Here is an 18,861-nt window from a genome sequence, read left to right as displayed (position 1 = left end):
AGACATGTTATTGAAGACAAATAGCCCAAAATCTCAAAATTGACCAGTGAAAAAAAAAAAAAAAGTTTTTGCCTGCCGTGTCTCGCCTTAAAAAGAAAGAAACACATAAATTAAATATACAAACAACTAAATATATATATATATAACAAAAGAAACAAAACAATATTTCAACATAATACTCAACCCGCTGGTAAAGCGCTAGACTTATTAAATCCCCCAGTACTGACCAGAACCAAGTCACAATCAAACAAAGAGAGTTTGAAGAAAAATCAGGCATACCATTTTAAATAATACAAAAATACTAAACCAATTTACATCCTACTCTATCTAGCTATTAAGATAAGAATAAAAATAAATAAAGCAGCATTTACAAATGTATTGAATCTTCACTCACACTCCCCACTTCTGTACTTCTCCAAAATATATATTTTTAATTGTTTACACTTTGTTAATCGATTTCTTCAGACCGTTCGCCACAAATCGAAATACATTTGAGCTTTGATCGAGCATCCAAAGCTGTATGTTTCCAGTTAGCTGTTTATTTTTAGCTTTATGGATTATTTGTGCAGTCTTGAATTCCACCAGATCTTTACATTTTAAAAACGGTAAATTGGTATGCTCACGATATCCTACTTTATTGACTATTCTAGTTGCTTTTTTTTGTTGTCTTGTGCTTAATGTTCCATATACTTCAACACAGTATTCCTATAAGTGTTGTATAAAGGCTTTTTATGTTTATTAGTAACCCTAAAATGACATGAAAGAGTTTAAAATGTGTTAATAACTGGTCTGATATAAGACACATGATCCCATTTGTGACCGAAACACACTTTTTAACAATAATTATTGATTTTAAGGGGCAACTAATGAATCCTCCTTTGGATATTTTCACGTCTAGGGAAATAAATGTGGGGTTAAATGTGATTTTATCCATGTTTGATGAGCCGAATCTCTCTTTTCGCATGAGAGAACATATAAAAGTAAAGTAAATGTTTTTTTTCCCCTGAATGAGTCCTATGGATTCCTGTCGGCCAATCATCAGTGTTACGGCGCGGTGCCATACAGACGCCCTGAAGCGAACCGAACAACCTTATCACACTGAAATTAGCCAGACAAGCTTGATATAAAATCAATGTATACGTTGAGTCGAGCCGAACCGCGGAGAGGGTTAGTCTGAGTGCTTTAGACGCACAAACAAGGCCACGAGAAAGCATTCGCAAGGCATTTCTCTTATTCACTTTGTAGTTCTGTTGGGATTTCACAGGCCTTTTTGATCTCTGCTAGCTTGATATTGTGTTATCAGCAGGAACTTCAAAGTTTGCCTGTGCTCTAATTTTCATAAAAGGTTATTGTTGACAGAAGTTTTGTAAATGAGTTTGTCTATGAACCGAAGACGCCGGGGAACAACACACAACCTGTGTGTTCACGGGGGGAAAAAAACCTTCACAGATCTCAAAACATTTAATTAGATTTCCGTTCCACACAAAGACGTTTCCACAATGGACGAGCACAATGGCGTTTTTACTTTTTAAAGGATGTGTTTTCTGCGATTTGGTTTAGATCGACGCTGATAAAAAGGCAACATTTGCACATCGTGTTGAAAAGATGTCATTATCCTCCGGCTGACACAGGTGTTCACCGAGAGAGTTAGCCAGAGAGAAAACAGATGAGGCGAGCTGATAGACGCTTCAATCTTTGGGGAAGTGCGCCGTCTTAAATATTCATCAGCACTGTGTCTGGTGTGTTCTCGACTCGAGGATGAAGCCGCTGTCATGATGCGGTGGGTTTTTTGTTCTGTGGCTTCAGACCGGCTGTACGGAAAAGCACTCTGGATCATTTTTGACTCTCTTTCTTGGTCTATAATGGAGGGACACTCAGCACAAATAGGCTGAAACCCATTTTGATGGACAGAAAGTCCTTCTCGAGGTTCTCACGGCAATGTCTGAAGTCCTTGGTGTTGTGGACAAAACAGATTTACACTCAATATCTGGCGACTCTCGCCTAGCGGGTTCTTGTAGCCAAGCTTGAGACGTGGCTTTTACTGGTGAGACTTTAGCTTTTGAACATTGGACACAGTAAAATGGGAGTTGTGTGAAAAATATGATACAACGGTGTTTTGCCAGATTTTTTATTTATTTTTTGACATTGGACCATATGCATTTGCTTGGGTGTTTTAGCACACATGCTAATTTTCAACACCTGTCCACGGGAGGCTTTTAGAAAGAAAATACAATAACAATACTTCTAACAAAAATAATAATAACAATACTAACAAAAAAGGATAAAGAAAATATACCATATGATTACAGATGAAAAAAAAACATTAAAAATTAATTACATACATAAGTTATATAGCAAACGCATCATAATCAGAAAGTATCTCAGTATTAGGTTATTCATGCGAACACTGTTGTTTTGTTTTTAGCCATTGTTTAAGTCTGTTTTAAAAGCTGGAGATGAGAAGTTCATCTATGCATCATATTTCTTTTAATTCCTTTTATAACTGTTTTAATTTTCCTTGCTTTTATTTTGTGATTATTAAAAAAAAAAATCTGTAAAGTACTTTGAATTGCCATAGTGTATGAAATGTGCTATATAAATAAACTTGCCTTGCCTTGTAATCAGGCTCTCAAAATTATAGAAAATTTTGGATTAGATTTATATGTCGGTTATCGGCTTTCAAATATAAGGAATTATCGGTTATCGGCTTTCAAATATAAGGAATTATCGGTTATCGGCTTTCAAATATAAGGAATTATCGGTTATCGGCTTTCAAATATAAGGAATTATCGGTTATCGTCTTTCAAATATAAAGAATTATTGGTTATCGGCTTCCAAATATGAAGAATTATCGGTTATCGGCTTTCAAATATAAATAATTATCGGTTATCGGCTTTCAAATATAAATAATTATCGGTTATCGGCTTTCAAATATATGGAATTATCGGTTATCGTCTTTCAAATATAAAGAATTATTGGTTATCGGCTTCCAAATATGAAGAATTATCGGTTATCGGCTTTCAAATATAAATAATTATCGGTTATCCGCTTTCAAATATAAATAATTATCGGTTATCAGCTTTTAAATATAAAGAATTATCGGTTATCAGCTATCAAATATAAAGAATTATCGGTTATCGGCTTTCAAATATAAAGAATTATCGGTTATTGGCTTATAATTGGCAATTATAATAATGTTCTCATTATAATTTGATGTAGCCGATATGACAGACTTGCCACACACTTGACACGATATGTCACACTGAACTGTATTTTTCTTTCATATTTCATATTTCAGGCAATTTAAAACCATTATGGTGAACAGTGTGAATCTGAAATGTCTCAGCTGAAGGAAATAATACATTATTTATTGGCTTTAATGTATCAGACACATTTTTATGTTAATGTTTTCATTACATTGGCGTTGCCCCCAACACTGGCAAACATTCACAGTTTTGCATTTTGCTTCCAACTAAACCTGCTTTCAGTTGTATCCATACGTGAATAAATGCATTGGTTATCTGGCTTATTGAAACGCTCTCGTATAACTCCAGGTTGTGAGTTTGTTTTGCGCTGCTATATTTAATTGAATGTTTTGTAGTCGTATCATCTGCTCAGACCTGTTGTGGCAGGAATTGGTCAGCGGCGCAGTAATAAGTTGCGCTTCAAGTCCACTCGTGTTTTTTGAAATAGTGTTTTATGAGCGTCAATAACACATACATTCTCGTCATAATGTCATCTCCTGTTTATGAAACAATCCTGCAGTCGTGTGTGTGTGTGTGTGTGTGTGTGTTGCATCACTGTGAAATGTTCTGTTGCTTGCAGCCTCTTTCCTCTTTCAGTCAGTGTGTGAATATTTTTATATTGTGACTCCAGTTATGTTGCACATATGTTTTTGGACATGTTTTCATATTTATTTATTTATCTTCCTACAGATTCAGAGGGTTCTGAATAATTTATACGAAAACAAGAAGATTGCAAGCGCCACTCACAATATCTATGCATACAGGTATTTCTGTTTTTAGCTCATTAAAAAAATCCTTTGCCGTTGCTAAGCAAATATTTTTTTCTTTTAGACAATTCAACCCTAACTTTACATACTCCATTTAGTCATTTGTGGACAGTTTGTTTTATGCACATAATTTCTGCCTTAAATGTGCACGTTTCATATTTGTATCTATATTTTAAAAAATCATTGTAATATTTGCATACTAATAAATGTGGCCAAGCACGTTTTTATATGTTGTAAATTTTTACGTTTGCACTTTAAAAAATACAATGTCGTATGAAAAATGTATGTAATTTAAGATAAATTATTGAAATATTTGAATATTTTGCTAAGCAATTTTGCTTATCAAGTAAATGTATCTTGTTTTAAAGTCCGTCTGTGGTGAAAATCCAGCTTTTAATGTTGTTTATGTGTCTATGTTGTGTTATTAATCTGCTTTAACACACACCATGTGTAAGTTCATAAGTCGACAGCATTGCTGAGTATTTTCTGCTTAAAACTGCAGTGAACCAAAGACAGTTTTAAAAACACGGTTTGAAATCGCTGGTGTTTCTGACGTCACACACTACCTTGTAACCAATCAGATCAACGTGTGATCGTCAACCAGTGGATCTCTGAGTGAGTGAGTGAGTGGAGGCGGGGCTCATTTGCATATTCATAGAACCACGCATACTAAACGAGGCAAGGGTGTCGAGTTACATTCAAGATATTTTAAAGGCATGAAGATTTTTTTTCTCGAGGAAAAAACATTTAAATATCTGTCTCAAAAACGTGGTTTGTACCTTGTAACCAATCAGGTCAATGTGAATTGGAATTAAATATTTTTCTTACAAAAACCCATTATTTTGTTTCAGAAGGCCTTTATTAATCCTCTGGGGTCATATGGAGCACTTTTATGATGGATAGATGCACTTTTATGGACTTCAAAATCAGAAGTGTTATTCACTGTCATTATAAAGCTTGGTAGAGCCAGGATTTTTTTTTTTCAGTATTACTCAGATTGTGTTCGTCTGAAAGTCATATACACCTAGAATGGCATGAGGGTGAGTGAGTAAATCATGGGATCATTTTCATTTTTGGGTGAACTATCCCTTTAATTGTGCAGCTGTAATATCTTTATAGATGTAGTTATTGTCTTTGGTGTGAACAAGCGAGAGGGAAAGGTTTAACAGAAGGGATTTTGGATTCGTCTTTTTACCAGTCCATAAAACAGAAATACTGTCAACAGCCAGAAAAAAAAGGGGAATACAATGTTGTATAAAACTATGCTAATGAAATATGAACAAAACTCATTTTAAGAAAAAGGCCTTTAGTAATGGAAACCTACAGAGGCAAATAGATAGACTGCAATAAAATAAACACTTAAATGTGTTTTTGGATCTTTCCACAACATTATTAAAAGCCAAACAGGCCAAAAACTCAAAATTGACTAGTGCTAAAAAACAACACCACAATTCATGTTTTTGCCTTAAAATTAACACTAGCCATGTAATATAAAAAAAGCAACAAAAACAAAAAACAAAACAATATTACTTACAATCTGCATTTGAACACTTATTTTCCCCTTTTTGTGAGTCTCCCGTTTTAGCAAATTTATCTAAAGAATACCTGACTTAAAGTCTCAAGATGTTAATAAACAACAATCCAATCTTTCTGAAGTTAATGACAGACAGAAGTCAATATTTAATCATCAATGGTCTTGTAACGTGTAATTAAAACATCAGCTTTACTTTGAGGTTTTGGGCGGCTCCGGGCTCCAGCTTCCCAAACAGGGCTCGCGTCCTCAATCGGCTCCGGGAACATGCTGAATGCCAACATCACCTGTGGTGTAATCTCACACACACACTCCTCCCGTACTGTACATCACTGATCCTGTCCTGAGGATCCGCTCGCGCACAAACATTACATTTCTCATCTCCTCAATGCATAACTCGAAATGCATGAATTATTGAAATACTGCCTGCAATAGGCAAAAATCAACAAACTAAGATGTTCTAAAAGAATCTGCTGTAAATCGGATTTTGATCTTGTTTTGAGGCAAAAACATCTCAACTTCCTTAAAGTCTCCCTGTAGTCAATCATGTTATCCCTTAAAACTCATCTCTGATCACCAAAATGACATATTTAAACTTTTTTCCTTAAAAAAATGCCTTCAAACCGCTTGAGTGTAACTCGACACCCTCGCCTCATTTAGTATGCGCGGTTCTATGAATATGCAAATGAGCCCCGCCTCCACTCACTCACTCACTCACTCACTCAGAGATCTGATTGGTTACAAGGTTGTGGCGTCAGAAACACCGGCGATTTCAAACCGTGTTTTTGAGACTGTCTTTGGTTCACTGCAGTTTTAAGCAGAAAATACTCAGCAATGCTGTCGACTTATGAATTTACACATGGATTGTCTTAAAGCAGATTAAAAACACCACATAGACACATAAACAACATTAAAAGCTGGATTTACACCACAGGGGGACTTTATAATGTCTCTCTATCGGCCCCTTGAAAATGAAGGTTTAGTACGAGCACATTAAGTGTGTACAGTGAGACTGCATTGTTTGTGCCATGGACTTGAATGATAACACCAATACTTAAAAGAGCTTAGCAACTTTTATCTCATGAAAGGTCTTGTTGCTTTGTTACAACATACTTTCATTAATCTGGTGCTCTTCGGTCATTTTTGACAGAAAAAAATTACGTTTTTTTTATTTTTCTTCATTGGAATGGTACGAAACTTGGTAACGGTTTTGGCACTTGCTGTGTGAACACACACAAACAATCATGGACATGATTCGATCAGGTGAAATGGTCCTGTAAACAATAGTCACACACACTTGTGCTGCTCGCGGTCAGAAATGAGCGCATTGTAAATGAATGAGAGGAAGTTCCTCTAGTGGAAGCGTTTGGTACTGCAGCCGAACACACTCACTGAACGCTCATTTACTGAGATATCAAGATCACATTTAGAACACAACTTGTTTAGATTCATGGCTTTGATTTTCTCACAGTTTTACAGTAAAAACGTGATTTTGAAAATATGTATTTCATATTATAATTTAAAATAGTATTTTTGTGCATTTTTTATAACAATAAACGTAAAAATCTGTAACTTTTCTTAAATTCACTTTTTTAAACTTTTTTCACGTCAGCAATAATCTGCCAAGTGTCGTCTTTGAAAAGAGATCAAACTTATAAAGAATAAAAAATTTACCAGTTTAATTTTTAAAATTATTTTCAGGTCTATACTTTAAAAAAAAGTGAATAAATGGATTATAAATACAGCGTAAATATAATTTAGTACCATAAAAAAAATACAAAATATTAAATAAATCCATCAGACTAAAATATAGTACATTCATTTAATTGAAAAAATAATAATAATTCGGAGCGACACACGAAGCGCACCAGAGGGTTAATAGGAGAACTGTGACTGAACACCGATTGGCCACTTTATTCACATGAGATTCTCCATTCCCGTCTCTCACACACACACACACGATGAGCCGTCTGTCTCTTGGCTGTTAGTGAACAGACTGTCACACAACTATTCCCCAAACGATGGACCTTGTGGTGTCAAAACCCTCAATGTCAAGCTGAAAAACCTCAGCGGGGCGTCCTAGTTTCCCACACTCCTCCCTGTGCCAGACATCATTCCTCATCCCGATCCTCTCCCAGTTTCCCTCTGAAATACTCCCACAAAACCCCAGACCCGGTGTAATGCGAGGGAAAGTCACTGCGGGCTGTTTTGAGGAAAGTGGCCACTGAGAGCTATGATTCTCGGCAAGTTTTTCCGACATTTATTTCCCAATCCCCTCATGTTTTCATCAGGATCTACTTGGAGGATAAAGAGTCTTTCCTGCAGGACTGCGAGGATGATGGAGAAACTGCGGCGGGGGGGCGATTGCTGCATCTTTTGCAGGTAAATGTGTGTTTGTGTCAGGTGACATATCGGCTTGGGGATGTTATTCAAGATATTATGAGTTCTGTTCTTTAAATATTTAATGGTTTCACCCAAAAGTGTGCGTCTTTCTAAAGGAGAACTGTCTTTTCCATACAGCCAAAGCTTAAGAACCAATATATAACCAAATGTCCAGTTCAAATATATATTTTACAATATATAAAATGCTCACCAAGGCTGCATTTAATTAAGGAAAAATACAGTAAAAACGGTAATATTGTGAAATGTTTTTTACAATTTAAAAAAGTGTTTTTCTATTTTAATATAGTGTGAAATGCAATTTATTCCTGTGATGCAAAGCTGAATTTTCACAGGAATGAATCCGCATATTATAGTGATTTCTGAAGGATCATGTGACACTGAAGACTGGAGTAATGATGCTGAAAATACAGCTTTAATCACAGGAATAAATTACACTTTAAAATATATTAAAATGGAAAACAGTTATTTTAAAATGTCGTAATATTTAACAATATATATATTTTTTCATCAAATAAATGCAGAAGAAACTTATTTTAAAAGCATTAAAAATCCCAAACTTTTGACTGGTAGTGTATATAAAATGCTCACCAAGGCTGCATTTAATTAAGGAAAAATACAGTAAAAACAGTAATATTGTGAAATATTTTTTACAATTTAAAAAAGTTTTCTATTTTAATATAGTGTGAAATGTAATGTATTCCTGTGATATAATAAATAAAAAATGTCAATATATTCAAATAGAAAATCTCAAAATCTCATTTTATTTCACCGTTTTTACTGTTTTTTTTCATCAAAGAAATGCAGCATTTTATATACAATACCAGTCAAATTTTTTTGATCTGTAAGATTTTTTATGTTTGAACTAATTAATATGAATTAATAAACACAATAGACTATTAAAACAAATCATAATTATCCTAAACTTTTGACCAGTAGTGTATATCACCGATTTCTTCAGCTAAACTCAGTGAAGGCAGTGTTTTAAAGCGCCGGATCTTCAAGCCGTGCACGTATTCAAAGTCAATGGATCATTTTAGCAGTCGTGTTGATATGCGGCGGGATTATCCGTGCGCTCTTCCTGTCTTGATCCCAATTCCATTCTTGCGATGTCAGATATTTGCACACGGATATGTCATTCCTCCATAATCTTTCCTCTTATCTCCCCTTCTCTGATTAAAGGCATCAAAACCCTCCAGTGTGAAATACGACATGACACTGTAATCTCGAGACAGCATTTCCGTCAATAACCTCGGCGAGAAACGAGTCGTGATGTTCGTTAAACTCAGGGAACGGAGCATCTGTTGTTCTGATGATCCTCAATGAAGTGTGCTTTAGTTTGTGTGACTGGAACATCATGTCTTATGAGTTCGGTTGAGGGACACGTCATTTCTAATTTTGCACAGGAACTCCAGCGACTTCACTTTTCCCATCCGAGTGAAACTATTTTATTTATTGTTTTATGCTTTATACAGTCAAACCAAACATTATTCAGACAGCAGATATACATTTAGTGTGTGCAGGACACTATAGTTCATTTATATAAGTGAGGAGAGCAAAATAATGTGAAATATTATACAAAAAAAATAATTAATACAGCGACTACCAGTAATATTTCTAAAAAAATTGGGACCAAAAATGATTGGGACACTTTGAGCTGATCATGTTTTGCTGAATGTTAGACACTACAGGTGAATAGGGTACAATTTTAAAATAATAGATATCACCATGAAACTTCCTCAGTTGATTACTTACACAAGTTAATTAAAAAAATGCATTACAAGTTTTTGAAATTTGTATGTTTAATTATGCAAATTAGGCATTATCTCATTAAATATGCGCAATTTTGCATATATTTTCAGGGGATAGATCTGAACATATGATAAAGCCAGGTGCAAAATTCTTCTTTCATTTTGATTACACACAAGATGAAAAAAGATGTTCAGAGGGATTTCAGGATATATGCTTTCATTACCTAGGAAATCTAAATATACTGTCCATAGCCTTAAAAAATCGATTTTCGTCATATTTTTTTTTATTAAAATGTCACATAAATCAGGCCAGGAATGATTTATTAACAAATCCCTCTGAACATATCTTCAGAATACTGCTAAGTGTATAACTGGAGAGTTTGCTGTACATCGGCTGAGATGTTTATACTGGAGAATGACAAAAACTCATTTAAAGCGGCATTTAAAGATTTGTAATGTAAAAAAATCATACTTTTTTAGTGGAAACAACTATTTACTGACACAATATCTTATCAAATCATTAGCAACAACAATACAAACCACCTAAATCACATCAAAACTTATAAACACAGCATTTATGGCCTTCAACTGAGCAGAAAACAGTCAAAAACACACATCTGAATGTCAGAGCGCGTCACGTGATGCATCTGAACCAATCACGGTGTCAGAAATTGACATCAGCCAATGAGATTTCGCTTTTAGAGTTAAATGCCCATTGTACTTTCACGATTGGTTGCTGATTAAAAGGAAATTACCATATTTGGATCCGACAGTATTGTACAAGAGAAAGAGAGCTTTCCAGACGTGTGTGAGATGACAGGGTGCAGACAGAGATCGCAGATCTAGATGATTTATAACGCCAACTTTTGTTGAATTTCTGAGAAATCTACAGACGCAAATAGACGAAGTGTAGTAAAATAAAGACTTACATGTGTATTTTTGACTTTTTTTCACCACAAGTCTGAAAGAAGAAGACATTTTATTGAAGACAAATAGCCCAAAATCTCAAAATTGACCAGTGAAAAAAAACCGATGTTTTTGCCTGCCGTGTCTCGCCTTAATTGCTAATGCTCTTTTTACACACACACTGAACACAATGAAGCATTGCTTGGTCACTGGTTGAGCTAAACTGGTATTTATAATAGTGTAGTTAAATTTACCAGCTGACAGATATTCAACATAATTCATGTGTGAGACAGTCTAACAGAAGGACGGACAAAACCAGTCAAATATCAACTGAGTTCATAACTCATCATATTTTATCACCGTTTTCTAAACTATAGCGAATAAACTGAGATAATGTGAGAAATGTTGAAGATGTCTGAATACATGTTGGTTTGACTGTATGTGAAATAACTCGAAATTTCGAAAGGATTCGATGGGAAAAATGCTATAAAAATGTAAAACATGGCCTGCTCGAGAGCTTTATTGACCTCTTTCTTGGTGCGTGAATGAACATATTCCAGTGAAAACTAACAGCCGATCATTTAGCCTTTTGGAGTTCATCCCACTAGTTCCTGTTTTCCGAATGTGACGGCATGTTTGAAAAGAGAGAAGACTATTAATAGAGGTGGCAAGTGCAGATGGCAGTGATTTTCCCCTTCGTTCCGCGTTCACCCAGCTTCATTCCTGAGACACGCTGGGAAAAATACAACAGCGAGGACTGTAAAGGCACTTGAGAGCTGTCATTCTTTTCTAAGGCCATATTTTGTCTATTCTGCGCCTTTAAGCGACTCGTGTCCCGAACTGTGGCGTGAAGGAAACATTTGTGAATCTTTTCATGCTCGACTTTTGCTTCAATCGGCCTGAAATCATTCCGATTGCTGAATCTGATTAGTGTTTACATGAGCGCTAAACATGTGATCGTGTTGATGACACTGCAGGAATATACAGTGGCTACGTTTACATGCAACCAAATAATCCGTTAGTAATGGGATTGACGGCTCAATCGGACTGAAAAGCCTTCGTGTGAACGCCTTAACCCTTTATATTGGCACCGGCCCGCCTTATATATATATTATACTTACATATTTAAAACAGTAATATCCTATACTAAACCTAAACCAATCTTGACAAACTATATATCATTTGAAAGCTTACAATCTCTAGTTTTCATATTTGGTGACTGATTTTTAAAATACATTACAGAGGAGCCGTAATTTATCAATTTGCAACAAGAATATGTTCATACTCCTGAGGCGTGTTCAGACCTTTATTTTGAAATAGTGATGAACATGAAAAATCATGAAAGAATGGTAGAAACCTCAGTTTGTGTTCATGCCAAGAGTTCAAAAGATAGCATCCGTTCAATTCTTTTAGAAAAAAAGGTCTGAAATTTTTTTAAATATAAAGAAAACAATAATAGATTCAGCATTAGTGATGTGGCGGCGAGCTATAATGCACATACGGGATCTTTTGTGTTTCTTAGAGGTTGAGTTCATTTCAAAATCTGCCAAACTTCCAATACTACTTCTGAATAGGATGTCTACTTCATAAATTGTATGATTTAAAAAAAAATAATGGTTCAGATCACTCAAACCACATATGGAAATGGAGGCGCCCTTATATGGGCAGTAATGTCCACTAGTGGAGAAGTGTGGTACTGCGCCCAAACTAAATCTCACTGAAAGATTATTTTTTGAGATATCAACCTAAAATTTGAAACACAACTTGTTCAGATTTTTGCCTTTGATTTTTTTTTGCAGTTTTAGAGTCCACCATGTTTTGAAAATATATATTTTATATAAAATATGAATAATACATTTTTCAATTCCAACTTCTATAACTTTTTTTCTGTTTAACTTTCTTAATTTATTCACTTCTCCAAAAATCTGCCAAATGTCTTCTTAAAAACAAGACCAATCTTACATCTATATTCCAAAGCATTCTTGAGTTACAACCATTTAAGTTCGAAATGTGCATTTTCATGTCTATTTAAAAAAGGGGGGCGCTTGATAACGGGTTAATCGATCCGATTGAGCTCGATCCCAATGGCGAACACCGCTCACATTTGCTGTCCATTCTGTCTCACAGATCCTGGATGTGCGTAACGTGCTGGTGGTGGTCTCTCGGTGGTACGGTGGGATTCTGCTGGGACCCGACCGCTTTAAACACATCAACAACTGTGCCAGGAACATCCTCATCCAGGAGGGTTACACGGACACTTCAGTAAGACTAATGCACACACATGTGACCCTGGATCACAAACACAGTCTGGAGCCGCACGGGTATATCTGTGGCGATAGCCAACTATACATTGTATGGGTCAAAATTATCCATTTTTCTACTATGCCAAAAATCATTAGGATATTAAGTAAAGATCATGTTCCATGAAGATATTTAGTAAATTTCCTACCGTAAATATATAAAACATGTATTTTTGTGAGTGAATGCAGCACAATCGTGAACATAAATGCACAACTTTAAAGGAGATTTTCTCAATGTTTACATTTTTTTGCTCCCTCAGATTCCAGATTTTCAATAGTTGTATCTCGACCAAATATTGTCCTATCCTAACAAACCACACATCAATGGAAATTGACCCATGGGACACATATATACAATGCAGACATTTAAGAAATACAGAGTTCTGTCTTGAAACTCTAGATGGTTCAGGATAGCAGGTCCTTAACTCAATCTGTGTGCAGTCGCAGCGTTATCTATAGGGCACAGCTGATTGGTTCCTGCTGTGTCAGTAGTAGGGATAAGACGGTGAGGATATTTTTTTCCCACCGGTTAATCGACGCATGGAAGCGAGTCTCCGCATGAGCATTCATAATGGTGCGGAGCAGAGCGAGCGTTTTTCCAAAGGAATGAACGTGGACACGTGCGCATTTTATTTTCGCTTTCAAATTAGCGCCAATTTCGGGGCGGATTGCTTGAATTGTGAGTCCAATAGCCTATTATTCTTAACGAAAAACACAACAACAAAACAGTACAATGACAAATTTGCTTAAATAGGCGCTTTTTCACCAAAAACTTTGCTGCGACTCTCGTTCAGCTCACGGTTTATTAAGCAGACTAGAGATGTTAACCGATGACCGTTTGACCGATGGTTGACCGTATCAACGTTAAAAGATCAAAGTTGTCGGTAGTCGGTAAAAAAAAAAAAAACGCGATCTCTAAATTAGGCTTTTATAAACAGTGGACTAAACGCTACTACAGTTAGCATCTCATTCCAAGATCTTTTTGTGTGAAGTGAACAAATCCCTCACACTAAATTTTTCATAACTCGCCCGTTTGTACTTAATAAACCAATAAAAACATTTGGCGCGAGGTCACAGCGTTTGGGTTCACGCGCTCACAAGGTTTGGGAAAAGTAAAGGCTACAGGCTAACACACTCGAGGGCCAGGGCAGACGACAGGAGGAAGCGTGCAAAGAAGAGTAGTGTGTGGGACCATTTCACCAACAAGAACGACACAGATGTGAGTTGCAACTTGTGTGATACAGTGCTTAAATATGGAAATACATTTCAGTGGTAACAGATAAGGTGGTGATGATCATCATCTTTCTTTATTATTGTTAGCACTACCTTAAACTAAAGCGGCGTCTCTTCGGTTCGGAGCTGTCATTTTCTTAAATGAGCCGCTGCAATGTTTCAAATGAGCTTCTAACGCTAGACAAACGCCTTTATTTTCAACGCGATCACCTTGTGCCCGAACCACAAGGAGCCATTTGTCCGCCGATTACATACAAGCTCATCGGCGCCGCGTTTGCGGGACTCATGTTTCGCGCTGTTGGGGATTTAAAAAAGTGACGTTAGTGGAAGGGCGACACCGGGGTGTGTGTGTGTGTGTGTGTCTGTGTGTGTGTGTGTGTGTGTGTGTGTGTGTGTGCGAGCGGGAGGCAGAGCGGCAGAGAGATGCGACAGAGTTGCGAAATTGCCGAATTGCAGGCGCGGCTCGAAATGGCTGTTATTTCAAATAGCGTAGCATATTTTAAACTAATCGGTTTACCGGTTTCAACCGGCTAATGAGGCTCGGTGGTCGGTCAAGATTTTTTCCGTTTTCGCCATCCCTAAAGCAGACATGTTCAGTTTTTAATTGTAATGTCTGTTCTCTAACTGAACTAAATTATTTTAAAGAATCGAATCAACGGTGGAGTGCGGTGCCGCGGTGGGCAAGTGATGATACCGGTGTTGCTTCTGAACACCGTGAACACCGACGATCGTAGCAAGCCTAATCAGAAGCCAATGAGTTTGCATGTTCAACCTTCAGTGCAGTGCGCTTTCAGAAAGCCCTCCACCCTCCCCAGCTCCACCTGTACAGATCTGCCATTCATGCCTGATGTATCGTACAGCAGCAGCATGTCCTGAAAATCCTGTATTTGGTCCCGCAAGACCAAATATGTAAACTTTGCCATACCCATTATCATGCCAAACACTCTGAGAGTTATCACGACACAACTTTTAACAAAACCAAACGTCCTTCGGCTCCAGTATGCTAATGGAAACCGCTCTGCCACCTGACTCCTGCAAAGGTCTTCTGTTGACGCATTTGTATTTTTCTGTCTGAGATTTGTCTCTGTGTCGTTTTTGAATACTCAATATTGCATTTTTTTGGTTACTTCTGTGAATTTGTATGAAGAGAGAAGCGCTCCTCTTGAGTGTCCGCCACTCACTCATCCAACAATCACAGTGATAAGGTCACACAAAAACCAGTTCTGAGGAGATTTGCCGGCATGCGCCTGACTTCTTCTGAGGATTCATTTGTTTGTTGTTTTCTTTCATTTCTGTGCAAATGAGGACTGGCGCACAGCTGTGGGGCTGCTATGGTTACCCGGATAATAGGGGCGCTTCGGTTTATATGCAGACATACAATTACACACATGTGTGATATGATTGTTTAAGATTTTGCTAGAATTCATTTCAAAAACCTCCCATCAATTAAAGCAGCAGCACATGGCCGAGGAAAACACAAGCGGAGAAAACCGAAGCTGTCACGTTTCATGAGCGCGAGATCCTATTTTGTGGCATGTTTTGAAATTGGTATCACATCGTTACGGTGATTGCCGTTAAAAGCAGCTGAAAACGCACCTTTCTTCTTCCGCTTCTATTTTAAGCCGTGGATTTCTGTGATTCCTTTGATTGTGGACTGGAGGAGTTTGTTTCCTCAGAAGTTGTTTAGTTGAACCATCAGACTGCAAAAAAATATATTTTTAACTTAGTATTTTTGTCTTGTTTCCAGTCCTAATATCTAAACATTCCTAAATCAAGAAGCATTTACTATATGAGTTAAGTTACATGATAAATTCTATCTTGTTTTCCGATTTAAAAAAAACTTTAAAAAAAACTTGTTTTTGCTTAAAACAAGCTACATTTAATTCATAATTCAAATGGAATTCAAATGGATAAACTTAATTAAAATGGAAAACAATAAAAATAATCTTAAATCAAATGGAAAATAATAATAAATAATCTTAATTCAAATGGAAAACAATAAAAATAATTTTAATTCAAATGGAAAATAATAAAAAATTATCTTAATTCAAATGGAAAACAATAAAAATAATCTTAATTCAAATGGAAAATAATAATAAATCATCTTAATTCAAATGGAAAATAATAATAAATAATCTTAAATCAAATGGAAAATAATAATAAATAATCTTAATTCAAATGGAAAACAATAAAAATAATTTTAATTCAAATGGAAAATAATAAAAAATTATCTTAATTCAAATGGAAAACAATAAAAATAATCTTAATTCAAATGGAAAACAATAAAAATAATCTTAATTCAAATGGAAAATAATAATAAATCATCTTAATTCAAATGGAAAATAATAATAAATAATTTTAATTCAAATGGAAAATAATAAAAAATTATCTTAATTCAAATGGAAAACAATAAAAATAATCTTAATTCAAATGGAAAATAATAATAAATCATCTTAATTCAAATGGAAAATAATAATAAATAATCTTAATTCAAATGGAAAACAAGATAATTTTTCTCGGCAGACAATTTTCCTTGTTTTAAGCAAAAACTCACTTAATTCAGAATTCAGATCGGAAAACAAGACAGAATTTGTTATGTTATTTTACTGCATCTTGATTTAAGCATGTTTAGATATCAGGACTGGAAACTAGACAACAACACTGAGTAAGAAAGGCATTTTCTGCAGTGCACCACCAGAGCCATTACGGCCAGCAAGCCTATTAAACACTAGAGTGTCTTTTGTAAAAAAATAATAAACTTAATTACTGTAATTTGAGCTTTTGGCTAATTTGTTTGGTTATTCCACTCTAGAACTATACCAGTAAGTGAATGTAGAGTCACACCACCGCTTAAATGCATTAGCCAACAGAGGAATTGTCCACGCAACGCTAGCCGAATGCATTAATGCTTCTTCTCTGTAATCTCAGTTCATCTGTAAAAGCTCAAACTCATTCTCACCGCCGGATAACGTGCATATTGTACAGTCAAACCAACATGCATTCAGATACCCTCAACATTTCTCACATTATCACAGTTTATTCACTATAGTTTAGAAAATGGTCATAAAATATGAGCAGAACTCAGTTGATATTTGACAGGTTTTGTCCATCTTCTGTTAGACTGTCTCACACATGAATTATGTTGAATATCTGTCAGCTGGTAAATTTAACTACACAATTAGATAATACCAGTTTAGCTCAACCAGTGACCAAGCAATGCTTCATTGTGTTCAGTGTGTGTGTAAAAAGAGCATTAGCAATTACAGACAAAACACTGAAGAAAACATGATCAGCTCAAAGTGTCCGGATCAGTTCTGGTCTCAAATTTGTATACATTTTACTGGTAGTCACTGTAATACGGTAATATTTTTTGGGTATAATATGTCAGAGTTTTTTTTTTTGATATCCTCACTCACATAAATGAACTATAGTGCCCTGTACACACTAGCCAAAAAAAAAAATCAAACATGATCTCTGGTGTCTGAATAATGTTTGGTTTGACCGGTTCTTCATCCCACGTTTTGTGTTCAAGAACGAATGCAAGAATGTGTGTGTTTGTGTAGAGCAGCACACAGATGTGTAGTTGTAGCCTGAGTAATACACACGTGACTGTAGACATTGATTTCCTGACGCTGTGTGTGTCAGTGTGAGGATGAATGTTGTGTTATCTTCACAGTTTGAGCGGCTGATCATTATGTTCTGTCCACTGCGGCTCTACGGTAATTAACATACAATGCGTAATAACCCCGTCGCCAGCAGAGTCGCGGAGACGTCACGTGTGGATTCATTAAAATAGACTCATTCATTTGGACACTCTTGCGGCCCTAGAGACACGATTTAAACAAGAAGACCGTCTGAGGAACCAGAGCAAGTTAACAAGCCTCACACACACTCGCACGTGTCGAGGAGGAACTGGTCAAAATGACAATGCCATTATTTGTGGCACGGTTGCGGGTATATTGCATCAGCAATGCACAATCTCATCCTCGTACTCGCACATTACACTCGAATGAAGGAGCTTGAAAGTGTGTGTGAGAAGAAGCGGACAGTTGTGGATCTGATGACGGGCCCGAAAGTGTTTCTTTTCATGGACATTTGTACTTGTGTGAAGGTGTTTTCCCCCCTAACCGTGTAAAACACACTCTCACGGTGTTATGTCTGACGCATAACTTGTTTGAATGTTTGATTATTTAATTACTTTTGATTTAGATCATAGTTAATCAAATATATGTTCATCAAGACTCGCTTCAGAAACAATGACAACTAATATAATATATACACTCTAAAAAATGCTGGGTTGTTTTAACCCAATTTTGGGTCAAATATGGACAAATCCAGCCGTTGGGTTAAATTTTTAAATTGCATTTTTGATCCAACGTTTGGGTTTGTCCATATTTGACCCAAAATTGGGTTAAAACAACCCAGCATTTTTTAGAGTGTATAATAATATGCTGGGTTGTTTTAACCCAACTTTGGGTCAAATATGGACAAACTCAGCCGTTGGGTTACATTTTATAATTACATTTTTAACCCAACATTTGGGTTTTATCATATTTGACCCAAAATTGGGTTAAAACAACCCAGCATTTTTTAGAGTGTACATTGCCACTTTTTTTCATATGAAGTGATATATAAACAATAACACTTTACAATAAGGTTCATTAGTTGACATTAGTTAACTAATGTATTTAGTTTGGGCGCAGTACCACACTTCTCCACTAGTGGACA

The 18,861-nt window shown here is 36.0% G+C and overlaps 1 protein-coding gene across 13 annotated transcripts in view; it reads left to right on the top strand.

Moving 5' to 3' along the window:
- Positions 1-18,861, top strand: part of impact (impact RWD domain protein) — a 51,353-nt gene that overhangs the window by 31,687 nt on the left and 805 nt on the right. For all 13 annotated transcript variants that reach the window (XM_079592969.1, XM_079592968.1, XM_079592965.1 and 10 more), the window contains 3 exons: positions 3,936-4,009; positions 7,835-7,925; positions 12,728-12,862. In XM_079592969.1, coding sequence (XP_079449095.1) covers positions 3,936-4,009; positions 7,835-7,925; positions 12,728-12,862 — 300 coding nt within the window. The remainder of the gene's footprint in view (positions 1-3,935; positions 4,010-7,834; positions 7,926-12,727; positions 12,863-18,861) is intronic.

This window comes from Phoxinus phoxinus (assembly GCF_949152265.1).
Source record: "Phoxinus phoxinus genome assembly, chromosome: 20".
Classification (NCBI taxonomy): domain Eukaryota; kingdom Metazoa; phylum Chordata; class Actinopteri; order Cypriniformes; family Leuciscidae; genus Phoxinus; species Phoxinus phoxinus.
The sequence above is the reverse complement of the archived record's forward strand: the minus strand, read 5'-3'. Positions and strand labels throughout refer to the sequence as shown.